Source organism: Chenopodium album, chromosome 10 (assembly GCF_948465745.1).
Source record: "Chenopodium album chromosome 10, dcCheAlbu1.1, whole genome shotgun sequence".
Taxonomy (NCBI): Eukaryota; Viridiplantae; Streptophyta; class Magnoliopsida; order Caryophyllales; family Amaranthaceae; genus Chenopodium; species Chenopodium album.
This window is the reverse complement of record NC_137843.1, coordinates 3,375,488-3,393,535: the sequence shown is the minus strand read 5'-3', so window position 1 is coordinate 3,393,535 and position 18,048 is coordinate 3,375,488. Positions and strand designations below refer to the sequence as shown.

The window sequence follows — 18,048 nt, the reverse complement described above, 5'->3', positions numbered from 1 at the left end:
CCTTAATATTTTTCATGACAATCATACCTTCCATATTCAATTATACACAATCTCTTCAATATCAAAACTTTCCTTAAATCTTTACTCACTTCTCCAAGTAATCCCTTAAACCCTACTTACCATAATTCTTCCCAAATTCTCTTACCATAATTCTTGCATGAGCTAGCCTATAAATACTCCTCCATACCTCTCACATTCTTCACACCAATTCTCTTCTTTTCTTCTCCTCTTTTTACACAAATCATCCCGTTTATCTTTGAAGCCAATTTTCGGGCACTTCTGGTCAGTTTTTGGGGTATTGCTGTTTCACAGAAGATTGTTCCTCTCGAAAAATCCTTGAGGTTAGGCTCAAGAATCACCCAATTAGGAGTTATATCGAAGGAGTTATAGCCTCTACAAGTTCTGCCTATTCTTTCCAACGAAAATCCAATTCTTCTCTTTTCCTTGGTTTCTTATCTTTTCTCTTTCTCTTCTCTTATTCAATTATTATTATTATTATTATGGGGGATTTATAAAAATTATTATGAGTAGTTTTAATTATATAAATTAGATTTTTAATGATGTTTATGAAAATTAATTTAAAAGGTTCATGTACATATAGTTGGGGGTTTTTAATTTCATTGTTGTGATTATTTGTTAACCTTATATTAATTAAGGTTATATTTATTTGTAGGGTGTTTTTGATCAAGCTACTTGAGAGTTCTTTTGAAGTGTTTTTGGCTAAGTAAGGATCAAGGTACGTTAGGTGGCTAGATACCTTGAAAGTGATCGATTTGAATGAGCATGTTTGAATGATTTTATGGTGATTGAATTAAATTGACTTGAATTATGGTTTATGAAATAAAAGTATGTTTAAAAGATTGGTTTTAATAATTAAATCGGAGTATTGATTTTTATAACATGTTTTGATTAATTAATTTATTATTCATGTTTAAAAAGGATTGGTTTTGAAAGCATGTTGGATTTATAAAAAAAAAAAAAAAAAGGGAGTTTGAATTATTATTATTATTAAAGGTTGGAATTATTGGATTTAAAGAGGATTTATTTAATCATTGAATTAAATTTATTATTTATGCTTTATAAGCATGTTAGTAATCTCACTATGCGGATTTGGTATTTTGATAAGGCCTTGGACTTTGTATGACCGGGTCTTTCCTCAAGAATAGCCTTGTAACATAAGGAGACTAGCTTGGGGGGTGTGCACACTTGGGAGAGGAATTGGTTAAATTGGTTTAATTGGTTTTAAAATAATTGGAATTGGTTTTATTGATTATTGGGATTTGAATATTGAGAATTGGTTTTGAATCATGAGTTTGGAATTATTGGAATAATTATTGGAATTGATTTCAAAAGCATGTTTGCAAATAAATTGAATTTAATTATCTTGCACTTACCGTACTTAGCATATTTTGCTAACCCGTATTTCTTATTTGTTTTGGTTCGCCCTATTTACCGTAATGGTAAGCAGTGTTATTTCAGGTGGAGTGAATAAATTAATTGATGCATTGGAGTCCCGGGATTTGGTTTCACTAAGTTAGGAATCTTGGTCTTTGTATCTATTTTTGAATACTCATAACATTGGTTTCTATCTATAGTTATTATTAATAAAGAAGAGTTTTGAAGTTTCCGCTGCAAAGTATGGTTTTGTTAGTAAGTTGGGTAGCCTTGCGTAATCACGCGGCGGTAATACGCCTAAGTCTATCTCTACGGTATAATTATACGTATTATACTGGTATTTCCGTAGAGGGAGATTTGGGGGTGTTACATGGCGTGAGATTGATGCACAAGATATGCTTAGAAGACCTTGATTGTAGAGTTTTTTATGTATAATTATTGAAAGAACATTGATTGTAATGTTTTTTTTTTCTTTTTTTTTTTTATAAAAAAATAGTATTATTGTGTTTGTTAACTGATGATGGAATATGAGATGAGATGAGATGAGATACTTAGATTACAAACATGAATAGTACTCCGTAGTATAATTATTATCCACAGTCTATCAATCAACACACATGTGAATAGTAGTATGATTATCCATAATTACATCATAACATGTGTTCTTTTCCAATTCCAAGCCATAGTGTCAAGTCACATCACACTAATATTATGGTTATATGACACCATTTTCCTTATATGAGATTATTATACTCTTATGACACCACTGTTGTCAAGTCCCATCATATTATGATATCACATCATTATAAATATAATTACATAATATGACATCATTAGATTCACATCACACCAATATTTTATTTATATGCCATCATTAGATTCATATGACTTTATTATTATCAAGTCAAATCATTTCAACATACTTTTATGATACGGAGTATCATTATAATCAAGCAACATCACTTCGTTATACTTATAATATGACATCATTATATTTCAAAATTTCGTTTCATGAACTTCAAAATAGAAACATAACTCATTTTTGGTACTTTATAGACATCTTTATTGGTGTGTTATGGTTTCAAACCACCTTATATGACCCCACGAGTCACCCCACGCATTAAGTTCATTTTTTTAAAAAAGTCAAAAACTGACCTGAAATCGTGTATTATAACCTTCAATTTTGGACAATTTTTGACCTGAAAACAAAAATTGTCGAGATGCATCCCATGGAACCTATTACACCCCTGGAGTCCATTTGGGTGGGTAAAACCATTCAATATACCTTCAAACTATCAATTTACCCATTTACAACTTGCACTGATTTCATAAACTCGAGGCTACCACGGACATTTATGACAATATATAATGATCATATATGGTTCCAAACGACATTGTATGACCCTGGGATGTAACTCTTGGTATCTCGAGAAATTTCGACACCAGGTCTTGAAACCTCCGAAATTGGCCAAAAAGCGTGTATTATATAGCCTTTAATTTTGCCAATTTTTGACTTTTTTTGACCCATAAACAAAAATTGTCGAGAAGCTACCTATAGACCCTAATATCCTCCGGGAGTTCGATTGGGTCGATGGAACCATCCAATTTTCCTTTAAGCATCCAATTTACCCGTTTCTGAACACACCTATTGTATTGGCTATAAACTTCCACGGGGCCTTTATGTAGCCGACTTATGGTCGTATATGGTCCAAACAACATCATATGACACCGGGATGCATCCTGTACAATTCCGTGAATTTTTGACACCGGCACCTGACACGTTCGAAATTGCTCCAATTTCATGTATTATAGCCTTCAAATTTGGTTTGGTACATCATTTTTTCACTCGACAAGATTATGCATCTAGGTACTTTCATGGGTTCCCAAAGGGCCTTGGGAGTGGTTTGTATATTTTTTTTACAAGTATAAACTCCTGTGTATTATTTTTAGTATCGTTAATGAATTGTTTTTTTGTTTAATTGAAATTATATATATTAAAATACAAATAATTTTTTTTTTTAAAAAAAAAAAAGAAGAAAGAGAGACCATCTATTTGAAATAGGTGGTTTCAGTTTTAAGTAGGTGGTCTCGGTTTTCAAACAAGAGACCACTTTTGATGAAATGGTCTCTTAGGCCAAAGAGACTTGTGAGCTAGAGACCATACCTAAGGTAGTCTCTTTGGCCATTTTGATATGGTCTCTTTGACCAATTTTATAGTAGTGTAGCTCAACTCGACTCTTGACATAAATCACCATGTGAAACTTTGTCACACAAGTCATGCACTTGATCACCAGTTACACTAGATTTTTTCGGCCATTATAAATCCAAAACAACTTAACTCATTGAATGAACTGTGCATACAATAGAAACACAATATTAGAATATATGGAAATATATTCTTTGACTTTGTATATATTAGTTTAGCTTGTATTTATCCTAGCATAATCTTCTAGCATAATCTTAGCCTAACTTGTAGCTAATCAGTACCGAGTATATCTCGCTTACTTTTGTATATTTATACGCAAGCTAATGAATGGCAAAGCAACGATCATTGTCTTTCATGGTATCAGATTAAGGTTTCGAACCTTGGTTTTCTTTCCCTCTCAAACAGCCCACCCCTTTCCTCTATCCTCTGTCTTTCCTCTGTTTCTCTTCCGCTGCAACACTCCATGGCTGACTCCAACAAATATCACCCTGCTTTGACCATCACAAACGTCAAATCCCTCATCCCGATAACCTTGGACGCCAATCATGGTTTGTACCACTCTTGGGCTGCACTCTTTAAAGTGCTTTGTAGGGTACATGATCTCACCTCTCACATTATTCCTCCTACGGAGGCAACGGAACTTGCTGCTTATGAAGCCTCCAAAAAGGCAGACCTTGCCCTTTGGAAACGTCTCGACGCCGCCGTCCTTAATTGGATATATGGTTCTATTTCTCCCGATCTTCTCACTGCTATTCTCCTCAAAGATGACACTGCTCAAGGTGCCTGGACTCGTCTCGAGTCCATGTTCCAAGATAACAAAGCTTCCCGAGCCTCCCATCTCGAACAAGAACTTGCTGACCTTGATTTCGAGAATTTTTCTTCAATTGACGGCTATTGTAATCACATCAAATCCCTTGTGGATTGTCTTGCGGATGTTGATGCTCCGATTCCCGATACTCGTCTCATCCTAAAAATGACGACTGGCCTTCCCGAAGCATATGCCGGTACGGTGGACTTTATCCAAAATCAAGAACCATTGCCCTCTTTTGAAAGTTGCCGATCTCGCTTGAAACTAGCAGAACGGACCATCAAAAACCGTCTTGCTAAGGAGGGGGGGTCCAAGAATTCATCTCCGACCGCCCTTATTTCCACCGCCGGCAGCCAGCATCATTCGGACTCCTCTGTGAACTCCTCCAGATCAAACAACAAAGGAGGGAAGCAAAAGAAGTCCAACTCAAAGCAAACTGGAAAGCCACGCTCTAATGGGCCAGCCCAACAGCAGTCCAGCCCATCTAATGGGCAGCCTTGGTTTTTTCAGCAAGGTCCATATTCATGGCCAGCTTCGTGGGCCCCTTGGCAGGCCCAGTGGCCCAGCCCCCCCTGTCCATATCCATCTCAATCTTGGGCACCGAGGCCTGCTGCCTCTTCTTCTGGTTCACGGCCTACTGGGCCTGGTATATTGGGTCCGGCTCCGCAAGCTTACAGTGCTATGGAAAATGGTCCGAATCCTTCTCCGACGCATATAGAAGCTGCGATGCAAATGCTTGCTAATCTCAACCGTCCGGACAACAATTATTATATGGACACTGGAGCAACATCTCATATGACGGCCGATCAAGATATTCTCTCTTCCTATGTAAATTCGAGCATTAAAAATCAAAACATTGTTGTTGGTAGTGGTGATTTAGTTCCAATTATTGGTCATGGTAGTGCTACTTTGCCCTCCCCATACCCTCCCTTTACCCTTAACCATGTTTTGCATGCTCCCAAAATTATTAAAAATTTGATATCCGTCCGAAAATTCACAACTGACAATATGGTTTCTATTGCTTTTGATCCTTATGGGTTTTCTGTGCATGATTTACAGACGGGGGCCAATCTAATGAGATGTGACAGTACTGGTGACCTATATCCTATCTTTCCATCCAATCAAGCCAACTATTCAGTCCAACATTCAAATTTTACTGCTCTTTCTTCCGATCTTTGGCATAATCGACTAGGACACCCTGGAGATGTTGTTCTTAGATCTTTAAGTAGTCAAAAATTTATTGAATGTAATAAGGCTTGTAATTCTTTTTGTTCATCATGTCCGTTAGGGAAACATGTTAAATTGCCTTTCAATAAATCCATGTCGCATACTGCTTTACCTTTTGATATCATTCATAGTGATCTTTGGACTTCTCCTATTATTAGTTCTTCCGGTCATTGTTATAATCTCTTGTTTCTTGATGATTACAGCAAATTTTTATGAACATATCCCATTGCAAAAAAATCCCAAGTCAAACACCTTTTTCAATCTTTTCATAAGATAGTCCAAACACAATTTGAACGTAACATTAAGACTTTTCAATGTGATAATGGCACCGAATATGTCAATGGTACTCTAAAAGAATTTTTTGAAAATCATGGCATGCTCTACCGTCTTTCTTGTCCACACACTTCTCCTCAAAATGGTAAAGCTGAACGACATATAAAAACAATAAATAACATCATTCGGACCCTTCTTGCTCATGCATCTTTGCCACATTCTTTTTGGCATCATGCTCTAGCTATGGCTACATACCTCTTAAACATTCTTCCAACCAAAGTCTTAGGTTTTAAATCTCCCACTCAAATCTTATACCAATGTGATCCGCTCTATTCGGAATTACGAGTCTTTGGTTGTCTTTGTTACCCTCTCTTTCCTTCTGCTACTATAAACAAATTGCAAGAACGGTCCACCTATTGTGTCTATCTTGGTCCCGCACCAAGTCATCGTGGCTACAAGTGCTATAATTTATCAAATGGCAAAATCATCATATGTCGGCATGTGCGATTTGTTGAAAACGAATTTCCGTTCTCACAAATTCACAAACCAAAATATGACGATTATGATTTCCTGGATTATAATCCACTAAATCACCCACCCCATTTGAGCACAGACCAGCCCAGCCCTCCTCATTCCCCGGCCCAGCCCACTCCTCCTCTCATACGGACCCCAGATCAGCCCAACAATTCCCCTATTAGGCGAATTTCTGATCAGCCCACTAATGGGCCTTCTTCTCCAGGACTCCAGGTCAGCCCACGTACTGTCACGGGTACCCCCACTCACGATGGGCAGCCCACTATTCATCACACACCTGTTATTGAGCCTCCTATTTTCGACAGCCCAGCATTCACTACCTCACGTGGTGATGCTAATATCTCCTCGTCCCTGCCTTCCCACTCCACTACCACTCATGCCTCCTCCATCCACACCGACGACCAGCAGGCCCCACCTTCCCACCATATGACTACTCGAGCCAAAGATGGCATTGTGAAACCTAACCCGAAGTATTTTCACAATTTAAACACGACTACCACTACTACCATTTCTCCTATACCTAAGGACCCGGTTAGTGCTATCCGTGACCATAATTGGAAAAATGCAATGTTAGAGGAATATAATGCTCTTATTGATAATCATACATGGGATTTGGTACCTCGGCCTCCTAATGTGAATGTTATTCGTTCTATGTGGATATTCCGTCATAAACGGAATTCTGATGGTTCTTTTGAGAGATATAAGGCTCGTCTTGTGGCTGATGGCAAGACTCAGCAGCATGGTATTGATTGTGATGAGACTTTTAGTCCGGTTGTCAAACCGGCTACTATTCGTACTGTTCTAAGCATTACTATTTCTCACTCTTGGCCGATCCATCAGTTGGATGTCAAGAATGCTTTTCTGCATGGTAAGCTCAATGAAACAGTGTATATGCATCAGCCCATGGGTTTTCGTGACAAAAGTCGCCCTGATCATGTGTGTCTTTTACGAGGTTCTCTCTATGGTATCAAACAGGCTCCTCGAGCCTGGTATCAGCGGTTTGCAGATTTTGTCACCTCTATTGGATTTGCTAACAGTAAATCTGATAATTCTCTATTTATTTATCGGCAGGGATCTGATACTGCTTATATTCTGTTATATGTTGATGATATAATTCTTACAGCATCTTCTGACCATCTTCGGACACTGATTATGGGTCTTCTGAGCTCCGAATTTGCAATGAAGGATTTAGGTCCTTTGAGTTTCTTTTTGGGCATTGCTGTCACTCGTGATGCTAATGGTATGTTCTTGTCTCAGAAACAGTATGCTACTTCTATCATTGCCAAGGCTGGTATGTCTAACTGTAGTCCTTGTCCAACACCTGTCGACACGAAATCCAAACTTAGTGCTTCTCATGATGCTCCATATGAGGATCCTACTAAGTACAGGAGTCTTGTAGGTGCCCTTCAGTATCTGACTTTTACTAGACTTGACATTTCTTATGCAGTTCAACAGGTCTGTCTCCATATGCATGATCCACGCAATGCGCACATGGGAGCTCTAAAGCGTATCATACGCTACTTACAGGGTACTTTGTCTTTTGGTTTGCATCTGTATAAGTCCTCTATTAACAAACTTGTTGCTTATACTGATGCGGATTGGGGGGGATGCCCCGACACCAGGCGATCTACTTCAGGTTATTGTGTATTTTTAGGGGATAATTTGATTTCCTGGTCCTCTAAACGGCAACCTACATTATCTAAATCTAGTGCAGAGGCAGAATATCGTGGGGTTGCTAATGTGGTATCTGATTCTTGTTGGATCAGAAATCTGTTGCTTGAGCTATATTTTCCTATTAGAAAAGCAACTATTGTTTATTGTGACAATGTGAGTGCCATCTACCTCTCTGGAAATCCAGTGCAACATCAACGCACAAAACACATTGAGATGGACATTCATTTTGTTCGTGAAAAAGTCGCTAAGGGCGAGGTACGAGTATTACATGTTCCTCCTCGTTATCAGATTGCAGATATTTTTACGAAGGGTCTTCCACGGATTTTATTTGATGACTTTCGTACCAGTCTTAGCGTTCGTGATGCTCCCGCTACGACTGCGGGGGAGTATTAGAATATATGGAAATATATTCTTTGACTTTGTATATATTAGTTTAGCTTGTATTTATCCTAGCATAATCTTCTAGCATAATCTTAGCCTAACTTGTAGCTTATCAGTACCGAGTATATCTCGCTTACTTTTGTATATTTATACGCAAGCTAATGAATGGCAAAGCAACGATCATTGTCTTTCACACAATTAAATTTAAAATGACTGAATCCAACGGGATTCAACCCGAGCACACATCCAATGACTCGGATTGAGACCTCCCATTTTTTTTTTTCCTATAATAGCTAAGAATATAGAGTCTTATTCTTAGTTACAGGTGTTGCTAGTTGGGTACTTGGGCGTGATAATAAAAATGCAACAACCAAAAGGTAGGATATACACATAGATTCCAACTTCTGAAGTGACCCACTAATTAATAGTGCCAAAGTTGGTACTAATATAACATACAAGCATACAACTATTTGCATGTAAAGTTCCTTCAAAGATTCACCTTTAATTCCCTATCATGTTTCGGCTAACAACGCATAATTTCATACTAGCACATGAGTCCCTCAATGCTAAGACAGTACGTGTATATATAAGAATAAATATCAAATAATCAAGTTGTTGAGTATATATTACATGATCAATCATATGATTATTATGATTTTACGATTATAATATAAGAATTTACCATAATCTGAAGCATCCTTTTCATTGTTAAATAAATAATTGAGGCGATACCCGTGATTGTATTTAACGTATGCTAGCTTAATTAGGGTATCATATAATATAAGCATATTTTTGGGGGTCAGTCCATTTATATGATAGTGATCTACTATATAGTTGTAGGATAATGGTCGCGCGCAATAAAGACAATTATAGATAGATAACTTTTAGCTAGCTTCTTACTTTTCTATTTGTTCCTATGCTGTGGTCCATTCTTGTGTATATACTACTTGGTTGCTTGGTTGACTAATTGTTTATTTTAATTACCCTCTAATAAATAATTAAGTATTTTTAATTGAATAATTTTAGAGATGTACATCTTAAAACTGATCCTAAAGCGGTTTTTAGTGGATTAGTGATTGTCTGATTGTAAGTATGCCACTAATACCAGCAAGGTTTCCTGCTATTCATCTGACAACCATTATAATCTTAATTAACCATAATCATCTTTATTAGCTTGATGATTATGTGTATTATTGTCTATTAAATAATATAGCTAGTAATGACGGAAAATTAAGATCTCATTTATTATGTGTATCTATACTCTTAGTTAGCTTGATGATCAAGCTCATTGACTACTTGTACTCGATAAGTCGGCCCACTAATGCAATATTTACTTATTTGAATCAGTTGTGGTGTAAATAACAACTCGTCCTAGTTCTGAAAAACGAACTACAACTCGAAATTATATATATAAATCATTTACGATAATATTCTTAGGTATCATATGCATGTGTCACCATTGATAACCTTATTCATATATGATTAGTACTCTCTTATTTAATTATAAGCTTAGTGTACGTAAGCATTGTCACGTGTCAATAACCTCATTAACTCTATATCAATAATTAATATGAACTACTACGGCGAAATAATATTGAGTAGGGGTGTTTAAAATTTAGTCTGACCGTGTAGGACTAATACCTTGTGTTAGAGTACACTACGGCAAAGTCGGCAATGGGCAAAATAGATGATTGTCGTGATACTACCACTGCACGTTCACATTGTCTCAAACTCAAACGTACCACTGAAAAAATAAGATTAAGGTTACCCCACCAATCAACTGTTTATCCAAACTCGACGTTCATATGCCACGCATTATTCTCCATTTCATAATTCTGAATGGTGTAGCAATCAAACTCAATCCACTACAAATATAATTGAATTGGAACACTGTAAAAATTGTTACTACTTTTATCTTACAATTACAACGAACTCAACCAATTTTCTTCATAAAAGTTAGTCTATGGACTATGGCCCAATAAAATATCAATGCCAGCTTTGAAAATTGATGGTGAACCTTTAATTAGAACACCTCATTATAACTTCCTAATTCCTTTTTTGCCGGAGTTTCATGCATGTTAAGCAATTATTTGATGGTAAATTAAAGTCACTTTTTCTCGTCAACAATCATAATCGATTTTTTTTTTTTTTTTTTTAAGTTGACTGGGTTTAATCAATGTTGTCATGTACTACTACTACTAAGTACTCATAATGTTTTTGCTGATATATAAAAAAAATTATTATAACTACGGTGGAAAATTTTTGAAAATTAGAAAATCTAAGGAAAAATATAGGGGTGGATCATGGATGGATAAGAATTTCGCATTTTGTGAGCTCTCTCAGGTCATAGTGAGATCATAGGGTGCTCAATTTTAGTTTTAGAAGAAAGTTATAAATTGCGAAAAGAAAACAAATCTGATGTAGTGGGCCAAAATGAGTAAGGTAATAACATCACTCATTATTTCTTTGCAAGAAATCCAAAAAAAAAAAAACATAAAAGATTGAAGAATTTAATGAAAGAAATTTTAATTAAGACGATAGAAAATATCTATAGAACAAAGGGAGTTAAGTGCACTTGAGTAAAACACAATATTGCACAATACCCGCTTATTTGTTATGCATACAAAACCAATTGTGAGGTCGTGCAAAAAAAGTGAGCCATACAACAAATACATTGATTGAATTCATTATTCCAAATCAGGCTAATTCAATTTCAAATACTCAGATCCTCATGTTAATTCATCATTACGTTACCATGAACAATCAAATCTATATTCGATCTATATGAATCATTTATCTAATTTTATGTACAGTTCAATTTAATTTTGACTCGAGTAATCCCATAATAGAATTAGAGTACCTTTTTTGTTTTAAACAAATACAAGTACAATACGAGGCAGGGCGGGCCCGGAGGGGTAGGCCTTGAGTGCGACCGCCTAGGGCCCACGTCAAAAAGGGCCCAATTTTTTTTTTTTTTTTAAAAACAATCAGTTTACATAGTTGTACAATTTTACTTTGTAGTTTTTACTCATCAGAAAAAAAAGCTACTTTTTAAAAAGATAATTACTGTATTTAGTTAACATTTAACATTAAATTACTTAGATGTCAATTAGGTGGAGAAAACAATGCAATATAACCTCTTCACTTCTTCTTCTAATCTTCCGGATTTGATAAGTATTTGTTCCAAAATATTAATTTTTTCAATTATACCATTTTATATTTATTCAATTACCGAAATATTATGCAAAGTTATTACTTTAGTACTGTGTATGGAGACTTACTATTCAGATAATACAAGTTATTTTCATTGTCTTATATTTAAAGCTATTGTGTATAAAAAAAATTTATTTACGTAATTAAGGGGCCCTTTTCCTACATTATGCCTAGGGCTCATAAATTTTCAGGAATGGGGCTGTCCGGAGGGCCAATGTTGTAATAAAAACGAAGAGTGAAGGACATAATAGTAAACACACCCTCACAAAGGACCTTGACAACCCTGTAAACTCCACTAAAATCCTTACTTACTTGTCTGGGCATGGTGTGTGTATTCACAGCATAACACCATAATTAACACTATACCTCCAAATCAAAACCACTGCAAATTCTGCAGAAAATAATCAGCAAAAAAGAAGAAGAATCAGTCAACCAAATGTGAATTTCATTACAACCAGTAACTTCTTCTTCTCTCCTCTTTCTCTCTCTCTGAAATCCCCAGATTTCTCTAAATTCTATGTTCTTACTTTTTCACGTCTTTCCATTCACGGACTTCAATGTATTTTCTCTCTTTTTCCCTTTTTTTCCCTAGAAAATAATTTTGTTTAGTTTTATAATACTGTTATTAGTACAAATACTTATTTTATGAAACAAATAAGTAGACAATTAAGAAATTAAATAAAGTATTTTACTTTAATTAATCCGAATGTTTTTTGACAGCGGTGCAGCAGCAGAACCACACTCCTGAAAATTTATTTTTTCTGGGGTTTAATTTTTATATTTATGTGACAGTTTTTTTCGGTGCAAATTAAATTCCTGTGAATCAGTTTGTTGGAATTCATAGCTTCTGTTTTTTGATAATGTAAGATGTATTAATGGCGGATTTTTATTTTTACTTTTATTTTCTTTCTCCTTTCTCTATAACTAATTTATGCATGTAAATTTTCTCTTTTTTAATAATCTCTTCTGACTTCTGGTTGAAGATATACATTCAAGCAGACAATGGAGTCTTTTGCTTTTCTTCTTTGACTTACTTTATTTTTTTACTAATTTTCCCAAATTTTCTATTTCAGGTAATTAATTATACTGATGAACTCAGTTCAAGTGATTGGATGTGGGAATTTTCAGCTTAAGATCTATCCTCAATTGCTGCATGTTAAATCTTAAGATTAATTTGGGAAACCCCATAATTTAGTTGGGCTTTCTTTTTTAAGAAGATTTGATAATGTTTAAGAAAAGGGGTTTTTGATTTTTGATTGAGATTGTTGTAATTCAGTTGGGGTTTTGTGTTCTTGGTAATTGGAGGAGAGAGAATTAGAGTTAAGATTTGGAGATGGATAACACAGGATTAGGGGATGTAGCAACAATAGCTCAGTTAACTGGGCTTGATGCAGTGAAATTAATCGGGTTAATAGTGAAGGCAGCTAATACCGCCCGAATGCACCGGAAGAACTGCCGGCAATTTGCTAATCATTTGAAGTTGATTGGCAATTTGTTGGAGCAGCTTAAGATCTCTGAGCTCAAGAGGTACCCGGAAACCCGGGAGCCTCTTGAGCAGCTTGAGGATGCACTTAGGAGGTCTTACATTTTGGTCCATAGTTGTCAAGATAGAAGTTATCTGTACTTGCTTGCTATGGGTTGGAATATTGTCTATCAGTTTAGGAAGGCTCAGAACGAGATTGATCGTTACTTAAAGCTCGTTCCCCTTATTACTCTCGTCGATAATGCCAGAGTTAGGGTAATTGTTCTCACTTATGCTTGTGTCATTTTCAATTTTTTTGGTTATGAAGTTTTGTTGATCATTTGGTATGATGTTGGCATGTTAGCAGCAAAAAATTTGGTACTGTGTATTAGATTTTTGGGTTAGATTGAAGTGAAATGATTGTAATGATGCTGATATATTGATTATATTATGTCAATTTTGGCATAAAGCAGTTTTGATTTGATAGTTTGTTCTTTTAGGTGAATAATATGGATTTCTTATGTGGTTGGAGTGTCATTTTAGAGCAATTAGGGGTTGCTTACTTCATAATATGATGTATTATGTCTTCCTAATTGTCCCTATCTTGTGTTGTTGACTTGTCACTTGGATGAAAAGCTTTGGTATGAAGTTGAATGTCTATTCCTGCGGGTGTTAATGATAACTTAATCTATTGCTTAGTTTGAAATTTTAGTCCTAATAGTGGTCTTATACGGCAAGTATCAATATGGCTTTTATCCCCTTGGAACGTTGTGTGGGCTTTGAGAAGGTTGCCTTTGCCTTGGCAAGAATGGCTCGGTCCCAGAGGTCTTGCTTAATCCCTGATAGGACTGAGCATAAAATCATAAATTCATGATATCTTAAGCTCACATAAATCTGAATCTATTGACTTCTTTAACATCTCTGAATGTATTATTGCCTTATCTATTCCTTTCCTGAATTCCTGTCAATCTATCATAGTTCATGTGTGTTGCTATCTTGTATGTGCAACATACAGAAAGAGATGATGTTTGAGAGTTAAAGTACCAACCTCTCATGGTATGAGAGTTTAGATATAAACCTGGACTCTTGATGCATTACCATGATATCATTCACTTATTATGTTGGTTGATTTAAAAATGATTTTAATTCAGATATAGATTAGACTACTGGACATGTTTGGTGCTGCTACTAAAAATGTTAATGCCAAGCTAATTTATTGACTAAATATATGACAGGAAAAACTAGAATATATTGAAATGGATCAACATGAGTATACTTTAGATGAAGAGGATCAAAAGGTGCAGCAAGTAATTCTGAAACCTGAACCCTGTGAAACTGATACTGTGGTGCTAAAGAAGACTCTTTCTTGTTCGTACCCAAAGTGCTCTTTTGATGAAGCACTTAGAAAAGAGAATGAAAAGCTTCGAATGGAACTCCAACGCTCACAAGCTAATTTAGATATGACTCAGTGTGAAGTCATCCAGCGCCTGCTTGATGTCACTCAAACTGCAACTGTGGTCTGTGAAACAGAAAAGAATGCATCAGGGAAAAGCTCAAAGAAATCCCAGCCTTCTTACGCTGATGAAAACTACTCATTTGACGACAACTCCCCCAAGAAAAATGGAACTTCCAGGTATATAACAGCCATACAAGATATATATCAGGCAAATTTTATGATATGACTTGTAATCAATTATTCGTTATAATTTACTTGTTGCTAATATAAGCTAAAGAAAATTGACATCTACTATTGCATTTGTTCTGATTATGATCTTTGTCTCACTTTATGACCACATCCTTGAGACATATCTACACCTATAATTTGTCATGTTATGCTTAGGTATCCCCTGTTGTTAATTGAGGCTAGGGAGTGGAATTGAGCTACTAAATGTTACTAAATCTGGTTACATTTCAGGATATGAATTTTGAAGGGCCTAATGTTTTCTCCCCTCTGCAGATCTGGTTCTACACTTTCTTCACGGCGTGATCTTCTGTCAAACCGAGGTTCATTTCACTATGAAGAGTGGCATAATGATTTACTGGACTGCTGTGCAGAACCTTGTCTCTGTATGTATCACGCATATCCCTGTTTCTTTTAGTATGGGTGATCATGAGCTAGGACTGCCATTGGCGTTTTGAACTTTTTGGGTAGTCAAGTCTGTTATAGTTGCATTATCCCTTTACCAGTTCATCTGACAACCTTTTCTTCTGCAGGTCTAAAGACTCTCTTCTATCCCTGTGGCACATTTGCAAAAATCTCCACCGTGGCAAATGATAAATATATGTGTAAGTATAATTGCAAATATGACTCATTCCTGTTAAGAACTTCTGATAGAGATGTTGCAAAGTTGTCGTCTTACTTTTAGAATATTGGTCTTGCAGTCTTATGTTGCTATTCTATGGAAGTTTAATTGCTCATAAAATACTTTTATCAAAGGGAAACACTACCATAGTAGCATCTTACATTTACCAAAGTCATGGCAACTGTTTAGGGGATCTAATTAGCCAATTGGCACTTGGCAGTCTCAAGAGATAGCGATCATTGCTACTCCAAATTTATGTCATAAGTTCACTCTTTTGGACTATAAAAATGAGAGCAGCCTCTGTTGTTAAATAGCATGATTATCAGTAGAGATACATCTTTATCCTGCACAAATGTAAGAACTTTATCTTGAATGCAAAGGAGGAAACATTCAGGGAACTTCTGTATAGATTTTTATTTATTTATTTATTTTAATCAATTTCAAAGCTTACTAAGTATTCACTCTTATGAACAGCTTCAGGTGAAGCCTGCAATGACCTAGTGGCTTATTCTATGATACTCTCCTGCTGTTGCTACACTTGTTGTGTCAGGGGAAAGCTGCGCAAAACACTGAACATTAATGTATGTTCTTGCTTAATAGTTATTATTATATCTGAAATGATAAGCTTCCCATGATTCACAGTAGTAGTTGATGGAGGATTAACTGCTCTTTGCCAAGCACTATCTATTGTTTAGTGTCCTGTTTTATGTATTGAGAAAGCAGCTGCTAAATCTTAATATGCACTTTGACTTGCAGGGAGGTGCCTTTGATGACTTCCTCTCACATTGCATGTGTTGCTGCTGTGCCCTTGTTCAGGAATGGCGTGAAGTTGAGAGGCGTGGATATGGTAGGTTGACTTATAAATTTTATTTATCAAGTAGGACTTAATCTCCTGATTTGGTTTATAGGATTGTTTTCAATTGTTCAAATAAGTTTTCCCTTAGTTTTTCCAAGGATTGCCACGTCCCCCACCTTCCTTTCCTCCCTCCCTTTCATTTAAAGATCTGAGCAAATAAAGTTTGAAATCTGATCCATTAAATTATGATTTCCGTACAATATTGTTTGAATTTGTAACAAAGATACTAAATTACCCTGTTCGTTCTTCTGGAAGTTCTGTATTTGGCTTTTGATTATACAAGAGATGTTCCTCCCTTAGAATGTGAGAGAATAAATTTATTTGATTGAGTGCCAGTGCTGGTTGTTCCAGGATGTACTGTTAGGAAACAATGAGACATTAGAGTATCATATTTGCTTCGTTTTGAACCTAAACTATTGAGCTTTGACAAAAGGGTTGATGCTGATCATTTAACTCTCTAATCCTCATTTCTGTACATGTTTACTCACTCACAATTCCTAACTCAAATCACAGGTCATGGAAAGACAAAAACAAGCCCCCCGACTTCCCAGTTTATGGAAGCGTAAGATGCAGATTATAGATATAGTGGTAGCCTGAAGTACATGCATGTTTAGTCTGACAGAGGTAATATGGTTGATTTGCTTCTCCTATAAGTAGATATATGTACTTAAAAGCGTTATATGACCCTGACTTTATGTAAAGTTTCATTTACTGAATGGTCATGATGTAAACAGAGTTTTTTCAGTTGTTACAGTGTGATAATGAGAGTTAAATAAAAACCCATATTTTTTATTTATCTGCCTAGGTTTTGAGTTTGGATCTGTTTCATGTAGACTGAATAATTTACCTATTGCCCAAATTATTCCTGCTTCATTATGAATCTTGGATTTTGTGGGAGTTGATTTCGGCATCTTTAAATGATAAGAGCAACCTATTGTACAGAATCTCTGGCACCCAGTGTTTCTTGGTAGTGTAAAACTTGACTACCCAGGCATTCACATTCACACTGCCATAAAAATCACCCAAGCGTATAATAGACCCTGCACTTACATTCCTCTAATAAACGTTAAAAAATGAAATGAACCTAGTAACAGAAGATTGCCGTGTTTACCATTCTGATCAATGCCCAACAGTTCAAAGCTAGATGCATCAAGGTCCCAGATTAGGCCTGGCGAGAGTTCCTTCTCACATGCCGTGATGAGGAAGAAGTGCTGATCCTGTTGATTGTAAAAATAAATAAAATGTTGTTAGCAAGGTATGATCAGTGATCTAAGCACAGTAAAGTAACTAGCATTTCAAAAATCTCCGAAGGCCTCCGATCATATAACTCAGATTTTGTCTAAACTACTCACTTTTTTGAAGAATTCTTTTTGTCTTCGGTAAAATTCTGAACCACATCCTCATAACACCATCTTTCAGCTCATGTGTTGCAGTCTCTGAGACGAAGCAGCAACAATCACAGCGTAAGGACAGTTTACAATAGTAAGACCGCCCTCCGTCATCAAGGTGATGCTCTTTCGAGCCCATCAGTCCAAAAATTATTCAACGTTTCTTCTCCACCTTCACTTCACACATTCTTCCAGCACTGAAATCCGGCATGTCAAACCTAAAGTACATACCCCACCCATCCTTATCCTTTTCCTGGAGCAATTATGTTTCAAATACACCTCTAACCCCTTGCAGTGTTGATGGGTTTATGAAAGACATTTCTTTGGT

The 18,048-nt window shown here is 36.0% G+C and overlaps 1 protein-coding gene across 4 annotated transcripts; it reads left to right on the top strand.

The window, feature by feature from the left end:
* Positions 1-11,991: 11,991 nt before the first annotated feature.
* Positions 11,992-17,140, top strand: LOC145563152 (protein MID1-COMPLEMENTING ACTIVITY 1-like). Of its 4 annotated transcripts, none has more exons than XM_081623578.1 (8): positions 11,992-12,168; positions 12,785-13,449; positions 14,409-14,806; positions 15,131-15,240; positions 15,388-15,459; positions 15,951-16,057; positions 16,233-16,323; positions 16,846-17,140. In XM_081623578.1, the coding sequence occupies exons 2-8, from the start codon at positions 13,045-13,047 to the stop codon at positions 16,896-16,898; spliced, it is 1,236 nt and encodes a 411-aa protein (XP_081479704.1). In that variant the 5' UTR covers positions 11,992-12,168; positions 12,785-13,044; the 3' UTR covers positions 16,899-17,140. The 4 variants fall into 4 exon arrangements, with proteins under 4 accessions (XP_081479704.1, XP_081479706.1, XP_081479707.1 ...); XM_081623580.1 differs by having other exon boundaries at positions 11,992-12,270; XM_081623581.1 differs by having other exon boundaries at positions 12,018-12,149.
* Positions 17,141-18,048: the final 908 nt, after the last annotated feature.